The sequence below is a fragment of the Myotis nattereri genome, assembly GCF_964212035.1.
Source record: "Myotis nattereri genome assembly, chromosome: 4".
Lineage (NCBI taxonomy): Eukaryota > Metazoa > Chordata > Mammalia > Chiroptera > Vespertilionidae > Myotis > Myotis nattereri.
Window position 1 is genome coordinate 17,017,496 of NC_138079.1, and position 20,180 is coordinate 17,037,675.

Sequence of the window (20,180 nt, forward strand, 5' to 3'; positions counted from 1 at the left end):
AGATATAAAACAAACGACTTTCATATTCAGAATTGAAAGGTGCTAAAAACTCACCAAATAGAAAAGGTACAAGCAGCTCTCAATGTTTTCTTAAAACTCTTGCCAAGTACTTTTAAAAATCCAAACCTTGAGTGATATCATCAATTCTTCTCTGACTAGCAATAGCGCAGGGAGTGGGATACGTGGTAGTTTTGCCAGGAAATCCAGGCCACTGTTCCGTAAATTGTGGGTGAACATTTCAAACTATGCGGTCCTGCTTCTCCTCACCTGGCCACCTGACACTCAAGATGGAACAATTAATTTTAAGTTCTGCCCGGGGAGAATCTCCTCCTTCCCAGGCCTGTCTTGGAGAAATTGCACCTGCAGGGTGGAGACTCCCGCTAAGAACTGTCATCCCTGAGACCCCAGGATGGCAACAGTCAGAGACGGGGGAGGAGGGGGGGAGGGGGCGGTTCTACCCAGAAGCATGATCACCTTGGGCAGTGGTCTAAGCAGGGGCCACTCTGTGTGATTGGGGTCGGCGTGGCCAGGGACCACCAGATCTGGAGTCAGAACAAAAGTGACCAGTTAGAACCACGATACATCCATGGGTATTAAAGTTCAAAAATAAGGACAGCAACAATGAGAACTCTAAACACAACAGGCAAAGCCAAGCCTATACCTACTTGGGGTGCACGGGACAGGGGGTGTTGAGGATGCTGCTGAGGAGGCACCAGCAGAAGGAAGAACCTCCATCATGGGGGTACTCTGTACCTCAATGTTGAATGTTTTCTATCATTTCAGTGAGGCAAGGAACAAGATACGACACCCACCTATATATAGCCTGGGCTCCCCACTGGAAGCAGGCACCTGGGGCCATGGACTTGGGCAATAGGAATGTCTGGCAGAGCGACATCTGTCTGATCCCAATATTAGAGCAGCCAGACATCGAGAACTCACCCCTGGGGTCCACTCTGCTGATCTCACCTGCTGGCCACACAGTCACTCTATGTGATTCTGACCCGTGACACCTTACAAGGAACTTCATGAGCTTCTGCTGGAACACCCTACGAAGCCCGCAGGACCCATTTGTAAAAGAACCGAATGATGATATCCGTCATCAGTAAGTCTAGGCCAGTGGTCGGCAAACTCATTAGTCAACAGAGCCAAATATCAACAGTACAATGATTGAAATTTCTTTTGAGAGCCAAATTTTTTAAACTATATAGGTAGGTACATTGTTATTAACTTAATTAGCGTACTCCTAAGGCTTAGGAAGAGCCACACTCAAGGGGCCAAAGAGCCGCATGTGGCTCGCGAGCCGCAGTTTGCCGACCACTGGTCTAGGCTATCAGAGAGCAGCCAGCAAAAGAACAAATCACTATGTCTCATCACATCTCAGGAGCAGGGGTGTCCGAGGAAGCCTAAGTGGCCCTCTATGTCACTGTTAATTCTGCAGACCTGTTACTTTTGCTGAAGCCACTATTTTTGTTTTGTCCACTTGCAATCTTGAGTTTCTAGCCCCAGGTATGCCGACCTATCAAGCCCAGACTTCCATCATGAGGGAGCCCTAGACAAAACACACCCTCAATCTGGGTACACAAGCCATGAAAATAACCTTGAAACATGATCGCTGCCCAGTGTGGGATCATAAAGCAGTAAGAAAAGTCCAAACATTTGATAAATCCACAGAAAATCTTGCAGACTGGCAATGCACCTGGCCGGGAGACTCTGATAAGCTCTCGAGACACCAACTCAGAAGAAAAAAATGAACACAGGCTCCAAAGTCACACAAAAAACTTGGAATTCCATCTCCCAGCTATGACTTAACTACTTAAGCCACAACTGATCAACTCTATCTGAGATTAACAATAGTTGCTAACATGCAGAGGATTTAATTGCATGATGTATACAAAGGGTTTAGCACAGTAAATGCTACCAGGTAAAATGTCTCGTAAATATATTATTGCTAGTTTTAGAAGTTTACAGCATCTGGATAAACCTTAGAGATGTTTCAGGTTCATGGGTTAATCAACAGTCCTTCCTCCGAGTCCTCTGGTGCCCCCTCCATGACATCATGGTCTCAGTAAGGCAGGGGTGGGAATCCACTTAGCCTAGATGTCAATTTTAGCATAGCCTCAGTCTCACACATACCGGGTCCCTCACAGGTCCCTTCGCACAACTGAATCATGCTGAATTCCACCAACAGCAGTCTTTTAACAAGCAGTCATCTCTAAAGCAAAGGAGTCGTTCACCATACTCAGGTTGCTTATTAATCTGAATTAACTGAGTGGGAGAACAAGTACCTGGTGCTGGTCCCTTACAAGCTGAATGGCTTGGTCAGAGTGTTAATTGATGACAGTGTCATCGCCGAAGCCTCATTGCTGACCTATCAAGCCCAGACTTCCATCATGAACCATCTCCAGAGACCTTCCTTCCATGTCAGGGTCAGCTAACGCCCAACAAATTATCCACTTAAATTAACTGTGTCAACAGTGGCACAGACTCTTATTCTAACACAGTGGTTCTCAACCTTCTGGCCCTTTAAATACAGTTCCTCATGTTGTGACCCAACCATAAAATTATTTTCGTTGCTACTTCATAACTGTAATGTTGCTACTGTTATGAATCGTAATGTAAATATCTGATATGCAGGATGGTCTTAGGCAACCCCTGTGAAAGGGTCGTTCGACCGCCAAAGGGGTCGCGACCCACAGGTTGAGAACCACTGCTCTAGGACGATGTCTCATTTAGAGCATCTTACATGTTAAAAAGCAACAAGGTCCAAAGAACATCAGATTAAATTGTTTTCTTCTGTCCTCCTGCTAGAAGGGGGGCGGGAGGGGGGGGGGGTGAGGAGAAACATGGAGAGAACTCACTCCTACCACAATGTACACTTTAAACATCTTACAATTTTCTATGTCAATTATCTCTCAATAAAACTAAAATAATTTTTTTTAAAAAAACCGCTTGCTCCTAAACCGCAGATTAAATCCAGGAACTTTAAAACAAACCCAACTTAATTTCCCTCCTGCCTGGAGGTTTGGGGAGAGCTGTAAGGGTGTAAACTTCTAAATATCCTCCCAATTATTTTCAGCAAATGAGAGTTCTGCTTGCTGATTCAACAGCCTTAATCAAGCTTTCGGTGATTCATGCCTGTGGCTTGCAAGAAAACAACATGCCAGGTGAAAATTGAGCAGAAAGGAAAAAATCACACCCTTACTCATCCAAACTGAGAGGTGGAAAAGAAGGGGGTGGAGTTTCACTTACGACTGGTTCCAAGAAGCCGCCCCTGCTTTAATCAAGATCGGTAACCTGAGTGCTTGGTCATTATCAGGGGAGGTCCAGAGAGCGGGGTGCCGATCTCTGACGCTGGCCCTCCCTAGCTTCCTTCCGTCTCAGAAACACCTATCGGTTTCCTGGTGTTCGATGACACAGCTTATCCAATTGTCTATTTCCTTGCTGTTTTAGCATCAAGTGCAAGCTCATAGTTAAGGAAGCCTGGAAAAACATAACTTTATATCTCACTATATAAATATACATTTTTATACCTGATAACTATATTTATTTTTCACTATATACTACAGAAATCGATTTTGGAATAAATATAACTAACATAGCCCTAGACGGTTTGGCTCAGTGGATAGAGCGTCGGCCTGCGAACTGAAAGATCCCAGGTTCGATTCCGGTCAAGGGCACATGCCCAGGTTGTGGGTTCGATCCCCAGTAGGGGACTTGCAGGAGGCAGCTGATCAATGATTCTCTCTCATCATGGATGTTTCTATCGCTCTCTTCCTCTTCCTTCGTCTCTGAAATCAATAAAAATATATTTTAAAAATATATATACATATCTATAGATCTAGATATATAGTAGAGGTAAGCTATAAAATATAATTCCGATATTAATTTTAAAAAATCAGATGAATGTATCATACGCACACACATGTGCATACACACCTCTAAAAAGTACACTACAGGAACAATCTTGGCGCTGTTGGCATTTGGACTGAATCGATCTGTGCTGTGGGGAGCTGTCCTGTGCATCTGAGGATGGTTAGCAGCATCCCTGGTTTCTACTCCCTCTATGCTGATAGCACCCTCCCCACATGGGTGGTAACAACCAAAAATGTCTCCAGACATCACTAAATAGCCTCAGGGAGGCAAAATTGCCCCAAGCTGAGAACCACTATTCTATATAAAACATAATTCTAATCCCATTCCTAAAGATCTGCCCAGCCCTTACCAACATACAGACTGCACACTTTATGACACAGAACACACCTGCTGATACAACCACGCCAGACTCTTCTTTGTAAACTACAGAATCTGACTTTGTTAGGAATGAAAAACATTAGCAGCTACCATATCACCATCTTAACTAAATTACAGCTTTGGAAAGTTGATTTAAATGTAAACCATTAATTACTTTTTAAATTTCTCACCTCATTTGAAGGAAGGTCAATCTCCCAAATAGTTTCTTAAAATTTTATTGCTTGCTATGAACCTAAAACTCCTCTAAAAAAAAAAAAAATCCCTGTAAAAGAAAATGTACCCCTGAACGGGAATGAAGCGGCACTTTTCTCCATCTTTGCTGAGGAAGATATGAATAGCTCAAATGCCCACATCTGTGATGAGGGCCGCTGACATCCACAAGGCAGACAGCAGCTGTCAGCTCTGCAGATGACAAGCGAGATTCACAAAACTGCCCACAGACTCCAAAGCAAACATGCCTCTCGCGGCATCACTTCATGGGAAGCTGGGGGTTGTCAGAAACAGACAAAAGCCATGACAAATGACTTAGGAAATCTAGTGCGACCTTCGCCTTCAGTAGAGACGCTCCCCAGAAACCTATAAAAGTTTCATTGAGCCCTAGCCGGGTTTGGCTCACTGGATAGAGCGTTGGCCTGGGGACTGAAGAGTCCCAGGTTGGATTCCAGTCAAGGGCATGTACTTTGGTTGCAGGTACATCCCCAGTAGGGGGTGTGCAGGAGGCAGCTGATCAATGTTTCTCTCTCATCGATGTTTCTAACTCTCTAGCCCTCTCCCTTCCTCTCTGTAGAAAATCAATAAAATATATTTTTAAAAAAATTTTTTAAAAAGTTTCATTGAAACTAGTCTTTGAATCTTCTTCCCAAACAGTGTTCACTTGCTGCCATCACATTACCAATCAGAGGACTGTGTTCGCTTTGATGGATTACAGGAAAATTTCTATTTCTTAGTCCTGTTGCTGGCACAAATGGGTAATTCTTCCCCGCTTGTATCACATGACTTTGGAGAAGCAAATGCGCATTCCCAAAGATCTCCACACAGATGTTATCCATATCTCCTTCTATCTACAAGACCCACTACCAGCACCTCCACATGAATCCAAGTTCCATCTTTGGGTCCAAATCCTGGTTTCATCACTTCCCAGGTGTGCGAACTTTGGAAAATTACTTAACTTCTAAGACTCTGTATATCTCCTATGTAAAATGCAGAGGAGAATGGTACCAACCTCATTAAGACTGTTGGAGAGATGAAATAAATTAATCCACATAAAAAATTTAACACAGACCCAGGCCATGGTAAGTGATCAATAAAATTAAACCAGTTAAAGGAAAGTGCAGGGGACATGAAGGCTGAACAATAACAACAACAAAAAAAATAAAACCCTGGTTAAGCCCCAAGACTGAGTTTCTTTTTTAAAAAATATATTTGTATTGATTTCAGAGAGGAAGGAAGAGGGAGACAGACAGAAACATCAATGATGAAAGAGAATCACTGATCGGCTGCCTCCTGCAAGCCCCACACTGGGGATAGAGCCTGCAACCTGGGCATGTGCCCTGACTGGGAATTGAACCGTGACCTTCTGGTACATACGTCAATGCTCAACCGCTGAGCCACGCCTGCTGGATCTGAGTTCCATTTATTCAACCTGTTACCAAAGTCCCTCAGGATAGCAAACCCTAATGATACAGCATATTTCCTCCTTGGACAAATAAACCGTTGACTTGACTTAGAGAACACTACTAGAATAAATATTTTTCCTTTAAAAAGTAACTTTGTCCTCAGTAAGGTAAAGATAGGATATATGCCCTTATAAAAATAAATAAATAAATAAATAAATAAATAAATAAATAAATAAAAATGAGCTTCCAGAATTCTGCTCTCCTGGAGGGAATAGATCTTCAACCTCATCAAACATTTTATAATAACTCGAAAGAAAACCCTCCTGCGGCCTTTAGCTCTTCTGAGGATAGCCCACTTCCTGTCTCATACGCACACGCCAACTCTAAAGATTGCCAGTTAGGGATCTGGTGGAGGTTTACGAGCCTGTGGGGATGGTAAGAGACTTAAAAGACACAACCCTCAGTTATATTTCTGACCCCATCATCTGTGGCAGATTTTCGGTAAGGTAACCCAGTTCTCTGCGCCTCCGGATAAAAGGAATCTACTTGATATCAAAGAAATAACAGGAGCATAACGATTGAGCTCCAGCCCTCTTGGAGCTCTCCGAACTCCTTGCGAGAGGCTGTCCACTTCCGAAGCACACTTTCTGAGCACACCATACAACCCGCAGAAGAGCAGGTTTTGCTCTTCATTTTTACTCTTAGAATTGATGACTCATATTTTAATTTTTTAAATAAAATACTGGGAAATAATTATGCCGGAGAGTCAGATGTCCAAATTACCCTTCACAACTTAGGCAAAACAGCCCCTGACTGGCTTACACTCCAAAATATGATAGAATCCACTTTCACAACCAAGAGCTCATTTTATCCAATGTTTTTTCTTCTTATGTTAACTTTGAAAAACAAGAGATTCCATATTTAAAATATTTGTAAGAAAGACACGGGCTTTTGTGAAGAGAACCTTAAGTGAGAATGGTTTTAGGACCTAAAACAGAGTAAGCTAACCTACCAGATCTGCACAAAGGCAAGAAGGAAACTGTTATGGCTGAAAAATACCACGTTACCAAGAGGAACATCCAAGAATTCCGGTGGCTCTCAAGGGCTGGAAAAATTAAGGTCAGAATTTACAGTCTGCACCTGACTTTATATTTTTGAAGTTGAACTTGGCACCTATTCTTCAGAGAATCCCTGGAGAATGAAAATCTTTGGAAATGCAGTACCTATGATTCACAAGGCAGTATTCTGATGACCCCCTCCTATACAAGGCAAAAACGTGTAAAAGTGTGGGGAGGCTGCGAACTTTTATCTTCTTAAAAATCTGAAAGCAGTTCAGAAATAGTGCCTACTGAAGACTCCACTTCTGACAGCAAATAACAACACATCTACTAGATGTGGAAAATGCCCACAGGCAACTTGGCCTTGGTAAGATACTTGGTTTCCAAAGAGAGACTCCAAGGGCAGCAATGGAAGAATTAGGAAAGATCACCAAGAACAAACAAGTGCCATTAGAGATCAAGGCTGAGACCAGCCACAGCCTCTTATTCTCAATTACTATGTATGGATTGGAAAACTGGGCAGTGAAGAAGGCTGATAGGAAAAACATTGATTCTCTTGAAATATGGGATTGGAGAGAGCTCTACAGATACCCTGGATGACCAGCAAGACCAACAAGGGGGTTCCCTCAATTAAATTAAGCCCAAAATATAGCTGGAGTCAAAAATGACAAACTGAAGCTGTTCTACTTTGGGCACATCATGACAATGCAGGGTTCTTTGGAAAACACAACAATGCTGGGAAAAATAGAAAGCATCAGGAAAAGAGGAAGACCAGGTAACAAGAAAAAGGTAGCAAGATCAGGGACCCAGGGTGGTGACAGACAGAGCCTAGTAGGTTGGCACAGAAATTGGCTATATGTGTGAGGGTAGTTCAGACAGTGTCCCAGGACTGGGGTGTCGGGATGGCCCAGTCCCTGGCTGAACAAGTGGGTGGAGGCTATCGCTTCTCACATCTCCTACAGGGTAACCCCCTCACTACTACCACCACCATACACCTGACTCAAGTCGGGGCACTTTCAGTGGCCTTAGAAGTCCTAGAAATCAAATCCCATTTCCATTCTGTCCTGCTGAGATACTGATGGATGACAGGAATACCTTTTTTTAAAGTTTTTTAAAAATTGATTTGAGAGGAAGGAAGGGAGGGAGGGAGGGAGGAACATCAGTGTGAGAAAGAAACATCGATCGGTTGCCTCTTGCATGTGCCCCAACCGGGATCAAAGCTGCCACCTTTTGGTGTATGGATCAACGCTCCAACCAACTGAGCCACACCGGCCAAGTCAGGAATAGCTTGTTGCATTAGCGTTCAGTGGCCAGGAAGTCTTGGCTCTAGCAAACTCCGCATCCATTTACTCACCTGGCTAGGCCACATAAGGCTGTGACATGTTAGGATTGTGACATCGACAGCATTAACCATGCCAAAGTCATTCCATTTCATGAAGTCTCTGTTTCAGGAAAAGAGACCTGGAATTGGAATCTGCTAGTTGGCACCGTGATGAGCAAGAGTTTGAATGCACCAGGTCTGAGTGAATCTACCTCACAAGACTTGAGAATGGTGTCACAGATCAGAAAATTCTTAGACAACAGCATTTCAATTTACTACAAGGAGCAAATAAGGAGGGCCAGCGAATCTAGGGTATTAACAGCCATGGGACAAAATGAGTACTTTATTATGCAAATGATGGTTACCTTCAGAATGATAATGGATGTTAGCAACAGGTATTAAATGAATACCAGAATAATGAGGCTCTACTGGCAATTAAATGGAACAGACTGTCCATGCACACAACATGGGTGGGTGTCAAGGGTACTGAGTGGGAAGTCCCATCTCAGAAGGTTTACATGCTGTCTGATTCATTTCCATAACACTATAATGACAAGCTCACAGAGAACAGATGAGCAGTGACGAGGGACTGAGGGGGATAGTTCTCATGGGTTGGCACAAAGCATGGAGCGTTCCGTACTGGGATCGTGCTGGTGGTTACACAAACCGATAGATGTGAAAACACTGAAGTGTGTGAAAAACAGGTGAGATCTAAACGAGGTGTGAGTGCTGTACCAACGTCAATTCCCTGGTTTTGATACTGTACTACTGTTATATAAGATGTCACCCCCGAGCAAGCTGGGTGACAGGTACACAGGACTGTGCTGTACTATTCTGGCAACTGCTGAGCCTATTGTTTAAAAAAAAAAAAAAAAAAAAAGCATCCCAGAATAAAACTGAAATAAATACCTGGGGGAGAGCGCAGGAGATATAACTTAGTTCAAGATGTTCTCAACTTCCAGAGAACATGACCTTCTAGAGAGCAACTGTCAGTCTCATCACTCTGTACAGTATAACACACATTTCTCTAATGCTCTGGGGAGAGGATCTGAAAGGGAACTTAGGGAGTGAGAAAGCCTTGGACAGAGGGTACAGCCGGATACGGGTATTCTAACCAGACCCAACACCTTAACCCATGACTTGGATGATAAACAGTGATTTAGAGTTTGGATTACTAGTGAGACCCAAATTTAATGTATGGCCATAAAAGTATGGACACAGCACAGCGATTCTCAACTGGAGCCACTTTGCGCCCCCTCCCTCCCCAGGGGACATGTGCAATGGCTGAAAATGTCAACAGTGACGAGGTTGAGAAGGCCGAGAAAGAGGGCACACTTACCCACATCTGCAAATCTGAGGCTGAAAACTACCGGAGGGCTGAATACCCTGGCCCTGAGCCCAATTATTAAAAGAACAAAATGGGGGAGGAAATAAACAGAGGCAAGGCTGCATGAAATGACAACATCGTAGAAGATGCAGTGCTATTTGCACCTAGCACTCAACACTTTATTTCAAAGTTCATGGAAAGACTTCCCGGGGGTAATTAGTAAGAATAATAAGCCTTCAAGTCAAACATACACACACACACACAGACCAGTGCTGCATGTCACCCAAATCCCTACAATTAAAACAACCACACCATAATTGTTGTGGCCCAGGGTTAACTCCCAAGGATACTTACAATGCAAAGGAATGAGAAGTAAAAGAAAAACCCATACGAACAATACCCTAAACCAGTGGTTCTCAACCTTCCTAATGCCGCGACCCTTTAATACAGTTCTTCATGTTGTGGTGACCCCCAACCATAAAATTATTTTCACTGCTACTTCATAACTGTAATTTTGCTACTGCTATGAATTGTAATGTAAATATCTGAGATGCAGTATGTATTTTCATTGTTACAAATTGAACATAATTAAAGCATAGTGATTAATCACAAAAACAATATGTAATTATACATGTGTTTTCTGATGGTCTTAGGCGACCCCTGAGAAAGGGTCATTCAACCCCCAAAGGGGTCACGACCCACAGGTTGGCGACACACAGGTTGAGAACCGCTGCCCTAAACAAACGGTCAATGGTTCCCCATGCAGCCCAAGGCTGCATCCCTTGAGTGTGCCTTGGTCTTAAATGAACATTAGCAACCACACTGGGGTTTTTGGGGGGCCATACATGAATTACCAGCCCTGCTATTAACTGAGAAGAATTCCTCTCTCCTCCACCCAGACTTAAAGAAGAACCTGACAGTGGCCACGGAAATCGAGTACTCAACGTTAATATCCTCTGTTCAGCAATGCATGTCACTAACAAGAAGTTACAAAATCCCTCTTATCATAAGTACATCATGACTGTGACTCGGCTGTGCCTGCAGTAAGCTGCACTGGCACATCTCATAAAACTTTTTGCGCCAAATGATAAGTAAAAATGTGCCAAACCCTTTGATGAAACATCTCCACTTCGATGAAATAATCAAACAAGCATGCAATGATACAGGAACAAGAATGTTTGTGTGATGCCTTCTATAAAAGCAAACAACTAGAAACAACCTAAAATGGTCATAGAAATGATTCATGCCCAGGAGAAATGGGCAGGGCCACTCTTAGAGCCGGACACCTAGGCCCCCTGCCTTCGGCTGTAGGCTTTAGAGTACCCTGTACATAACAAAGGCACACACAAAAAAGTTAACAGCAGTTCCTCAAAGAGCTAATCGTGGTCTTGGGTAAAAAATATTATTAATTTCAAACTTGTAGTAAGTGGCAGTAATTTGATATGAACTATTATTATTTTCCACTGACAATATTAGCAAAAGTTTCCCCCAACCCCAAACAGAATGAATTTAGCCATTTCATTTTAAAAACGTGTTTAGAGAAAAATTTCCTCAATCCAAAAGGAACAATTGTGAAACATGCAACAAAACTGATAATTCAAGACAATACTTAAAAATCAGATTAAGGAAATAAAAATATTTTTATGACTAGAAAGGGAAAAAATTTACACACACATATCCCCAATCATTTTTATGTACACTATTTCATGGCCAAGGTGCATTAAGGAATAGTCTCATCTGAAAACAGACTTTTAATGAATTAACTTCTCTGTTCAGTTTTCTTTATAATATGCATAGCATTGAAAACTTTGAAAAACAACTTAAGAAATATTTAATGGACCTAAAGATCGTTTTAAGAAATGGTATGGCTCAGTGGTTGAGTCCCAACCTATGAACCAGGAGGTCACGGTTTGCTTCCTGGGTTGAGGGCTCGGTCCCCAGTAGGGGATGGGTAGAAGGCAGTCAATCAATGATTCTTTCTCATCATTGATGTTTCTATCTCTCCCTCTCCCTTCCTCTCTGAAATCAATTTTTTTTTAAATGGTGAGATTCACAATGACAGTGACAAAATAAAATTTCAAAATTGTGTAAATCCTGTAATATCCATAACTTATCATATGCAATCCTATTCCTTTTTAAATCTAAATATGGCTATATGAGTTCTGTTGACAATGCCAGTAACTAATGCCCAGCCTTCTCCAAACTGAAATTAATACAAAAACAAATCTAAGAACCACAATGACTCAAGAAAGGTTTTCTACTTTGGCACTACTATCAATAATACACAAAGTATTGTGAACATCATGATTACAATAAAATTAGTGAATCTTCTCAAATATGGACATTCAAAATAGATTTAAGTTTCTCTGGCCTGGTGGACACATTTTCTGAAAAGCCCTCAGAGCGAAAGAAGCAAAAAATGTTATTCAAGGAAGGCTCCTTGAGCAACGTTGCTCTCTGCTGTCATGATCACCCCACAAGCGTTCACAAGCTAACAAGTAGAGCACAACTATATGCAGAAACTCTGGGAAAGGAGCGGAATCTGTACTCGAAAGAGGAGATTCCATCAGAAAATCTAAAGGAGGACTACTCCAAAAACCGAGCAGTAGAATTGGGGAGAAAAATTATAGTCTTCCAACCCTTTCTTTTAATAAAATAAACACTTCTTAAAAACCCAGTTTTCTAAACGCCTTCTTTTACAATCCCCCTACCATCCTCAGGAGGTTGGGGCCAGCGGCTTTAGAAGTCACATTTTACAAAGAAACAGAAGATACTTGTCTTTCCTAAGTCAGAAACAAACCAAATAAAAATTAGTGGCATGTTCAAAAGCTGATTCACAATTTCCTGCTGCGTTTGCAATGTTTCTGGGGTGTGGAGCACTTGTTTTCCCAAACTCCCATGCTGTTTTCAACTCAAAAATCACTTACTAAGTGCCTACTGTATATGGCACTTTGGCTAAGGACACCAACAGGAGAGAAGAGCATGGCCAGGCTGTGAAGAACAGAGGCTCTGAAGACGGCTTGTCTGGGTTCAAATCCGGGCTGTCATTTTCTAGCTGTGTGACACTGGGTCAATGACTTAACCTCTCAGTGCCTCACTTTCCTTACGCAAACAGTTGCTAAACGGATTAAATGAGGTAATGAACGTAAAGTGCTCAGGAACTTGCGGGGGCACATAGAGAGCACTCAGTAAACGTTAGCCTTATTTATCATTGTCTTCAAAGAATTGTAAAAAGCTTGGTAATTAATAAAAAAGATTATGAGCATCTCCGCTCCCATCATAAAAAAAAAAAAAAATCTGCACTTGAGGGGAAAGTAGAGGCTATCCAAGGCTAGAATCCCATCCTTAAGGACCTTCCAGTGCAAACGAGGTGATACAATCTGTAAATGGGATACTGAACCTCTCAAGGCTGTTTACTCACTTGAGGGGGGGGGGGTGGGGGAAGGTATGTAAAGCCTCTGAGGACAGGAGTAAATTCCTAAGATGACCAGGACGGAAAGGCAGAGCCAAGTTCAGAGGAAAGAGAGGTAGGGGTCAGGTGAACTCGACCTGTCAGAGGCGGTTTCAAAAGGGAGCTGGGCAGGCAGGCCATCTGATCGGCAGCGAGGGTGGCCTGCACAGAGGTGCGGGCAGGGCTGGTAAGGGAGGCCCTGGAGCCCAATGCAGGCGGGGATGAATGAAGACAATTGCAAGGTCAGAAAGGCCTGGACAACCAGACTTGGAAACGTGAACTTGATTTTGTAAGCAATCCAGAGACGCTTTAAGACAGAATTCTGGACATGCACACTCTGTGTTGTGCAGAGTGTACAGGCTGAAAGGGAGCACATGAACAAATGCAATCCAGCACCAGAAACATACCTGGGAAAGCTCTAAGGCCGAGCTTCCCCTGCGCCCGTGAGTGCTGGGATTCACTCGCCACCGACAGCCGCCGTGCTTCATGTCTCAGTCACAATAACTAAACTCTTATTATTACTCACCCACCTACCCCGTGCCAAGAGATGTAAATCTTATCTTGAATTCCATGCAAGGTCAACACGATTATGCCCACTTACAGACCAGAGAAATCAAGGCCAGGAAGGTCAGGTAACCTGGCCAAGCTCCCACAGGGGGGAGGGATAAGGGGGCTCCCAGAGGCCACATCTTTTTTCCCTTTGGGATGGGGTGCTTTTCCCTCCGCCCAGGGGCCTTTTGGCATGAGGAAGTCTTGCCAAGATTAATCTAGACCTCACGGGTTACTCATTCTTGAAATGTTTCCTGCAAATTAATGACATGAAAATGTTACGTAGCAATTACCCTGAAAGCAAAATTTTGAAAACCCATTAACCAAAAGGTAGCCTCGCCTACAAATCTCAACAGAAGAGCACCTCCCAGGCTCGTGTCCTTACAGGTGACCCCACTTAAAGCCAGCAGAGCTGGAAAAGCAAACACTCTGCTTGCTCCCTTCAGCGCTCTGGTTGATATGAAGGCCCTGCCCAGGCTGGTTTGTGCCTGATTTTGTAGAGGCCACATGATAGGCGGGGAGCAGCCCTTCCTGCAGCCCTGGCCAGGGAGATCAGGGCTCCCTGCTGGCAACAACTGTCTTGCTCGCAGCTGCTCCCGGGGCTTTGCTGTTCCCAATGTGACAGGGGCCAAAAAATGTACTTGACAATAGAAATCATTGAGGGTGCACAAAAAAGGCAAGACACTGTAACTCCACGCTGAGAAAAGGCGCATGCTCTGACTCTATTATACAGTCGTCAAAAGGGTGGGCTTCAGGATTTGGTGAGGCAAGGCAGTCCTCAGCACTTCCCTTTTGCCTGGGAAAGGTGATTTGAGGGGAGGGAAGGAGCTGCCAAAAATAACAGTCTTCATTTTTTTTTTAACCAAAACAAGGAATATCAATAAGCTCTAAAACCAAACAAAATAAAATGCTATGAAAAAATAGGCTCAAACACTCTTAGCACCTAAAAAGCTCATTAAACAACCCCAGTAACAACCAAACCCAAACTGAGTGCTCAGGAGGAAAAAGGCGTTTCCACTGAACCTCCTGCGAGTTGAGTTTGTTCCAACCTGGAGTGAACCAGGCTGTAAGAAATAGTGGAAAACATTCTAGTTGTACCTAACAATTTATCCCTGAAAACATTCATACCTGCTTCCTGTATCTGGATGTCTCAGTATATTTGTGTACATTTTACATATTTGTTCTGAAAAACCAAAGCGTTTGTATGTCCCATTAATAATCCTCAAAAGAGCTTTTGCTTGAACAGCCATGGTGCCACTCCTATTCCTAGAATGGAAAACAGAAAAGTCAAGCTCATGTATGAGTTCAACTGGTAGGTGCTACTGGCCCTCCAGTGTTCTCAGCGCTGTACTTGGCCCTGGGGACATGGAAACAGCGTCCACTTCAAAATATCAACAACACATTTGCACAGTAGTCTGGCCACTGTGCTGGTTGAGACTTTTCTGCTATTTTTTTTAATTGCTTTGGTTACAGACATAGCAAAACCTAGTTGCTGCCTAAAGTAAGCTTTTTAACAACTTACCTCCAAATGCTAAAGAAAACACACCTGGTTTTCCCAGAAGTGTGCACACAATTTACTTGAGAGTAGCCATAAATATCTAAAGGCAGTCCATGAAGAAACAAACGCTATTAGGGAGTGTGGGGTGCTCAGTGTCTCCAATCCCCGGGGTACACTTTGAAGTCAGTAGCCATCAGCTGAGGGGTGCGAGCCTCACAAGTGTCCCGCTGAGCTGGCCGGCAGGAAGATAGGTGTCTGCTGCTACCTACAGCAGAAACTCCAAGGCAAGAGGGCTGTGCATGCAACACGCACGAGAACTCATTCCACGAGGCAACTGCTTTGTGGGTACAGCTCAGTGGTTCTCAAGTGGCGGTGATTTTGCTCCCCATAGCTCATCTGGCAATGTCCGCAGACATTTTAGTTGTCACAACTTGGGGGCTCTACTAGCATCTAGAGGCCAGGGATGCTGCTCAACACCCTACATGGCACAGAACAGTCCCCCTAAAACAAAGAATGAACCGGCCCAAAATGACACTGGCACCCAGTTTGAGAAACCCTGTCCCTGCTCTGAGTAACAGCTGCAAGTCCCAGGTAACTCCTATTTCCTTATTCTTTGGCCAGTCATACATGAAGCTAATACATATAACATTTCCTTCAACGTTTTGTTCTCAACCGTTAGCATTAGCTTCAAATTGTTGTCCGACAAGCAACAAGTCATTATGCCCAAATCGCAATGGGAAAAATTACCAAAGAACAGGACACCACTTAGTGATACGGAGGCCCTCCAAGTTTGCTGTCCTTGGATATATCACTTCCACACTTATTGTTTCTACTCTCACAAGACATAGCAAGATTTTCTTCACTGGACAGTTTAACAAAAGGAGGCTCTGTTATTAAACACTAAACAGAGAGACTACGTTAGGAGTTTGTTTTCAATTAATACAGCAATGTGTGGCCACCCTCATTGGCCCTGCTGGCCTCCACCTCAGGGGCAGAACGTTAAAGGTCGATTAGAAATACACCACCAAATTAAAAATATAATTTCAAATAAATGAAAGTATCCTCAAAATGAACATTTCCACCAGCAACAGAGGGGAAAGGCTCTGGATTCTACAACAAGCTCTTCATCCTTGGGCAAGTGACTTAATCTTTGACTTAAAATGCTTCGACTAGGAAATGAAGGGAATGAATGATCACTAAAAGACAACTTCACTATTATATCATTGAAATGAAATCCAACAACCAGGTTACCTTATACTGAACCAAGGTATAGTGTAAGGAAAAAGTTTTTCAACCAGAAAATGTGAGAGGCATCTGTCCCACGTTATCCTGAAGTTCCCCCCACTTGCACTAGGGGGCAGAGTTCTTCCCAAGGGGAAGCCACAGACCCCCTGTGGTCCAGACAGGCTTCCTGGAGACCAGGATCCCAAAAAACTCAACACAAATTCTATGTCCCATCCTATCTCTTAAGGGACCCAGAACACACAAAAGCAAAATAAAGCCAATAAAAGTTAAGAATTAGTGTCCTGCAGGCACAGCCTAGGTTTTCCAACAGATAAAAGCCCACTGGTCTTTCATCATGGCTTAATCTGCAATCCTGCAAAAAGTTCTCGTGCCTTCTTGCAGGCATGAAGTTCTAGGGATTAGAAAATGCTACAGCCTCACATTTACAGATTTCATTCTTTAAAAACAGGTAAAAATACATATTAATGGATGAGTAATTCCTTTCCAGCCCACATCTCACAGAGAATATGGGTATCACATGTGAGATGCCACTATGAAAAAAACTGGGTATTACTATTGCACAGGAATACACTTATCACTTTGGCCATTATAAATAGTTGTTTAAGTGGGCATCCCGAAAGCAGAATGACTTGAAATATTATATCCAATTAAGTCTGAAAAAGCAAGTTGGGGAACACAGATGCAACCCCTCACCAATCTAATGGGCAGGAACATTCCAAAACTGTCCTGGCTTCACAAAACACCCCCGGGCTCTCAATGAAAGTCACATCTGACTCCCTGAAGTCAACTAAGTTTACGTTGAGCCACTTCAAACCTCAAACTTAAACAGAACTCATTAAATAAACACAACCAAGAAAGGGAAGGGAGCCAGGAAACTACAGTAACTCTGGACCCCAGGGAGAGAGAAAGGGGAGAGGGTTCTCCAGTCAAGGATTTCAAGTCACTGTGGTGTCCGCCCTCAAGGAACCTAAAAGGGGCATCGGTTTAACCTGTTTAAATAGCCATTGTTTGCCCTAAACGATTTTCTTTACATTCAAATTCAAAATCTGCCCAGGGCAGTCCGCACAGATACCTGATCTTTTGATCTCAGCATCTGGAAGGATCTCAAACCCTACTGAGCGCTTCTCGGGGAGAACTACAGGTCCCACACCAAAGGTCCAGCGGGCAGAGAACACGGCGAGTGATTAAACGCGCCTTTCCCGCTCACACTCCATCACAGCCGGCTCCCCTGGAAGTGTGCGCACCCCTCGCACAGGAAGCCGGCTCGTTTTGCAAAGGAAATACCAGACCTTTCTTGGAGAAAGGCACGTCCCGGTGGAACATTTTACTGGGCTTCCTGCACCCAGGTAGTCGGGCAAGCAGAAGTCCTGGCCAGGCCCGGGCGCCCGCCGCGGGGACACCGGTGAGCCGGCTACCCACGCAGAAGGAAGCTCACCTTCCCTACTCCCGGGGCAAAGGGGAAGCGCGGGGCCAAGCAAAACCTGCCTCGGCTTACTCATCCCGAGGCTCCCCCGGGGGGTGAGGGGGTGATTTCAGGCGATTCACGGGAAGTTTCGCCCTCCACGGTTTAGGGAAAGGTACCGGGCGGGCGCCCGGCGCGGTGGGCAGACCCCTCCTCCGGGGCACCGAGGCCAGGTCCGGGCAGGAAGGGAGCCCGCGCGGGGCGGCGAGCGCACTCACCTCGGGGAAGAAGTTGTCCATTGTTCCAGTGCGTTCCCCGACTTGCCCGAGTCGGGTGTCCAGCTCGAAGAAGTCAGCCGAGCGGAAGGTCCGGGGAAGGAACCATGCATGTCACGGCGCGACTCCCAGGAACTCGAGCCCTAGGGGCTCTCCCGTGGCCATCGCCTGACCCCGGCTCGCCTTTCGCACCTTTTGTTTGCCCGGACCCAATTCTCGAACTCCTCCGTCCCCAGCGCAGCCTTTGTCTCCTCTTCCTCCAAGTTCTTCACTTCTGGGCGCAGCGCACGCGAGCGGAGAACAGCTGGTGGCACATTCTTCCCCGGGGCTAGGGAGAGCGGCGGGGGGCTGGGGAGCGCTCCCCCTCCCTCTGAGCTGGGGCCCGAGGCACTGGGCGCCGGCACCGGGACAGCGGCCACAGGGCGAGCCCGGAGTCGTTCTCCCCGTGCGAGCGCCGCCGCGGTAAGTATTCGGGCGCCGCGGCTCAGCCGGCTCAGCGAGGCTCTGGGACTTGCCGATGGGAGCACACGCCCCGCCCCGATCCGCTCGCCAGGCCACGCCCACTCGCCCGCGTCGCCCCGCCCCCCTCCAGGAGCCCAGCCCGGAGCCAACCCCGCCCCGCGCTTCCGCAGGGTCCCGAGCAGCCCGGCGGCGCGCCCCGCCCCACCTACCACCCAGGCCCCGCCCACTCCGCGCCCGGGCTGCTCCCCGCCTCCCCACCTAAAGGCTGGGGGAGTTGACTCTTCGCTCTGGTGATAGAAACCAAATAGTCACCGGGGAGGAGGGGTTGAGAGATTCTTTTGTGCCTTTGATCTCCGGCAGACCCTGGAACCCGCTCAACACGGATCTCATTAATGCAGCTCGGCAGAGGAGCGACCCCGGGAAGGAAGCGCGGTCCGCGGAGCAGCCCCGGCTGTTGGGTCAGATCAAAGCGGTGAACTGAGGCTCATCAGAATTTCTGGAAGCTGCTTTCCCGTCTTGAGTTTCTCTCCTGCGGTCAGGCGAACAGACGTTTTCCTAGCCGCGGGGGGGGGGGGGGGGGGAGCAGTTTTGTAAACTGGAAGAGGGCGTGGCCAATTGCACCTTTAAAAAACGTAACCTTGTCCTGGGACCTAAAGGAAACAGAGATAAGAAATCGGGTGGATGAAGGATCAAACCCACCAGGTACGGACAGAGTCCTGGTTTCCTCTATGGCAGGTCCTCAAACTTTAGCGTGCACAGGACTCACTTGGAAAATTTGTTAAAATGCAGGTTGGAGTTCAGTGGGTGAGCGCTGACCATCTGCGTTTCTAACAGGACCTCAGAGGGTGGCACCTGGACCTGTGCAGATCTGCACACTGAAGCCTGTCTGTCACAGGTAGAGAAATGCAGAACTTTAGAGGTTTAGAAACTTTTGTAACGATTTTAAAATGCCACGACATCCAAGCGCCTGATCGTTGGACTCTTTGAACCGAATATAAACCAGTTCTGGTGTTGTCAGACTGCATGGTGAGTCATATACCTGGCACAGCAGGGATCGCCTATTGGTTCCTAGCAGATCGTTGGCAAAAATGACTGGTTCTTCACCACAAGTAGTTTGAAACGCGCTCTCTGGGATTTGCCAACTCATGCTTTAAAACTCAAGCCAGAAAGTCACATCTTCCAGAGGAAGCCTCCCGGGAGATGCCAAGCCACTCACCCTGCTTCCAGCCCCGCCGAGACATGGGTGTGGCTTATTTCTAAGACTATTGAAGAAACTACATCATATTGTAAGGGGCTTTTTATTGCTGTCCTACTCATCTTCAGTTGGGAAAATGGAAGCTCCTTAAGAAAGGGAACTGCTCTTTAAAATTTGCATCCCCTTTCTCAATGAATGAACCCTTGTGTGAAACTCCAAGCATGTTTATAACCCTTCTCAGAGCCGTTCTCCAGCATTAGTATTTATTCAGCCCACCCCCCTGTGGAAAACGTCATGGTATAAATTTGTGATAGTGCGCTATGCTGTTGCCCTGTTTCATAGACGCTTAAGCCCATAGAGACCGTGTCCCAGATTGAAGATCGAGCCAGGATAAATAACAGCAATCCCAGGCATCAAAGTGCTTACTCAAATGAGTCCTACTGCCACCTGTGCTCAAGTATGGGAGCAGAACAATTACAGTCATTATGGTATTATTAATCTGTACAGAACATCTTCCAAGAGAAATTACC

General features: G+C 45.2%; 1 protein-coding gene across 1 annotated transcript in view; it reads right to left on the reverse strand.

Annotated features, from left to right (window-relative positions):
- MYO10 (myosin X) overlaps nt 1-18,845 on the reverse strand; it is a gene marked incomplete at its 5' end in the record, with an annotated part of 202,547 nt that extends 183,702 nt beyond the window's left edge. The window contains 3 exons of the mRNA XM_081089677.1: nt 17,997-18,059; nt 18,203-18,321; nt 18,800-18,845. Of these exons, the coding sequence (XP_080945803.1) occupies nt 17,997-18,059; nt 18,203-18,321; nt 18,800-18,845 (228 nt within the window). The remainder of the gene's footprint in view (nt 1-17,996; nt 18,060-18,202; nt 18,322-18,799) is intronic.
- Nucleotides 18,846-20,180: the final 1,335 nt, after the last annotated feature.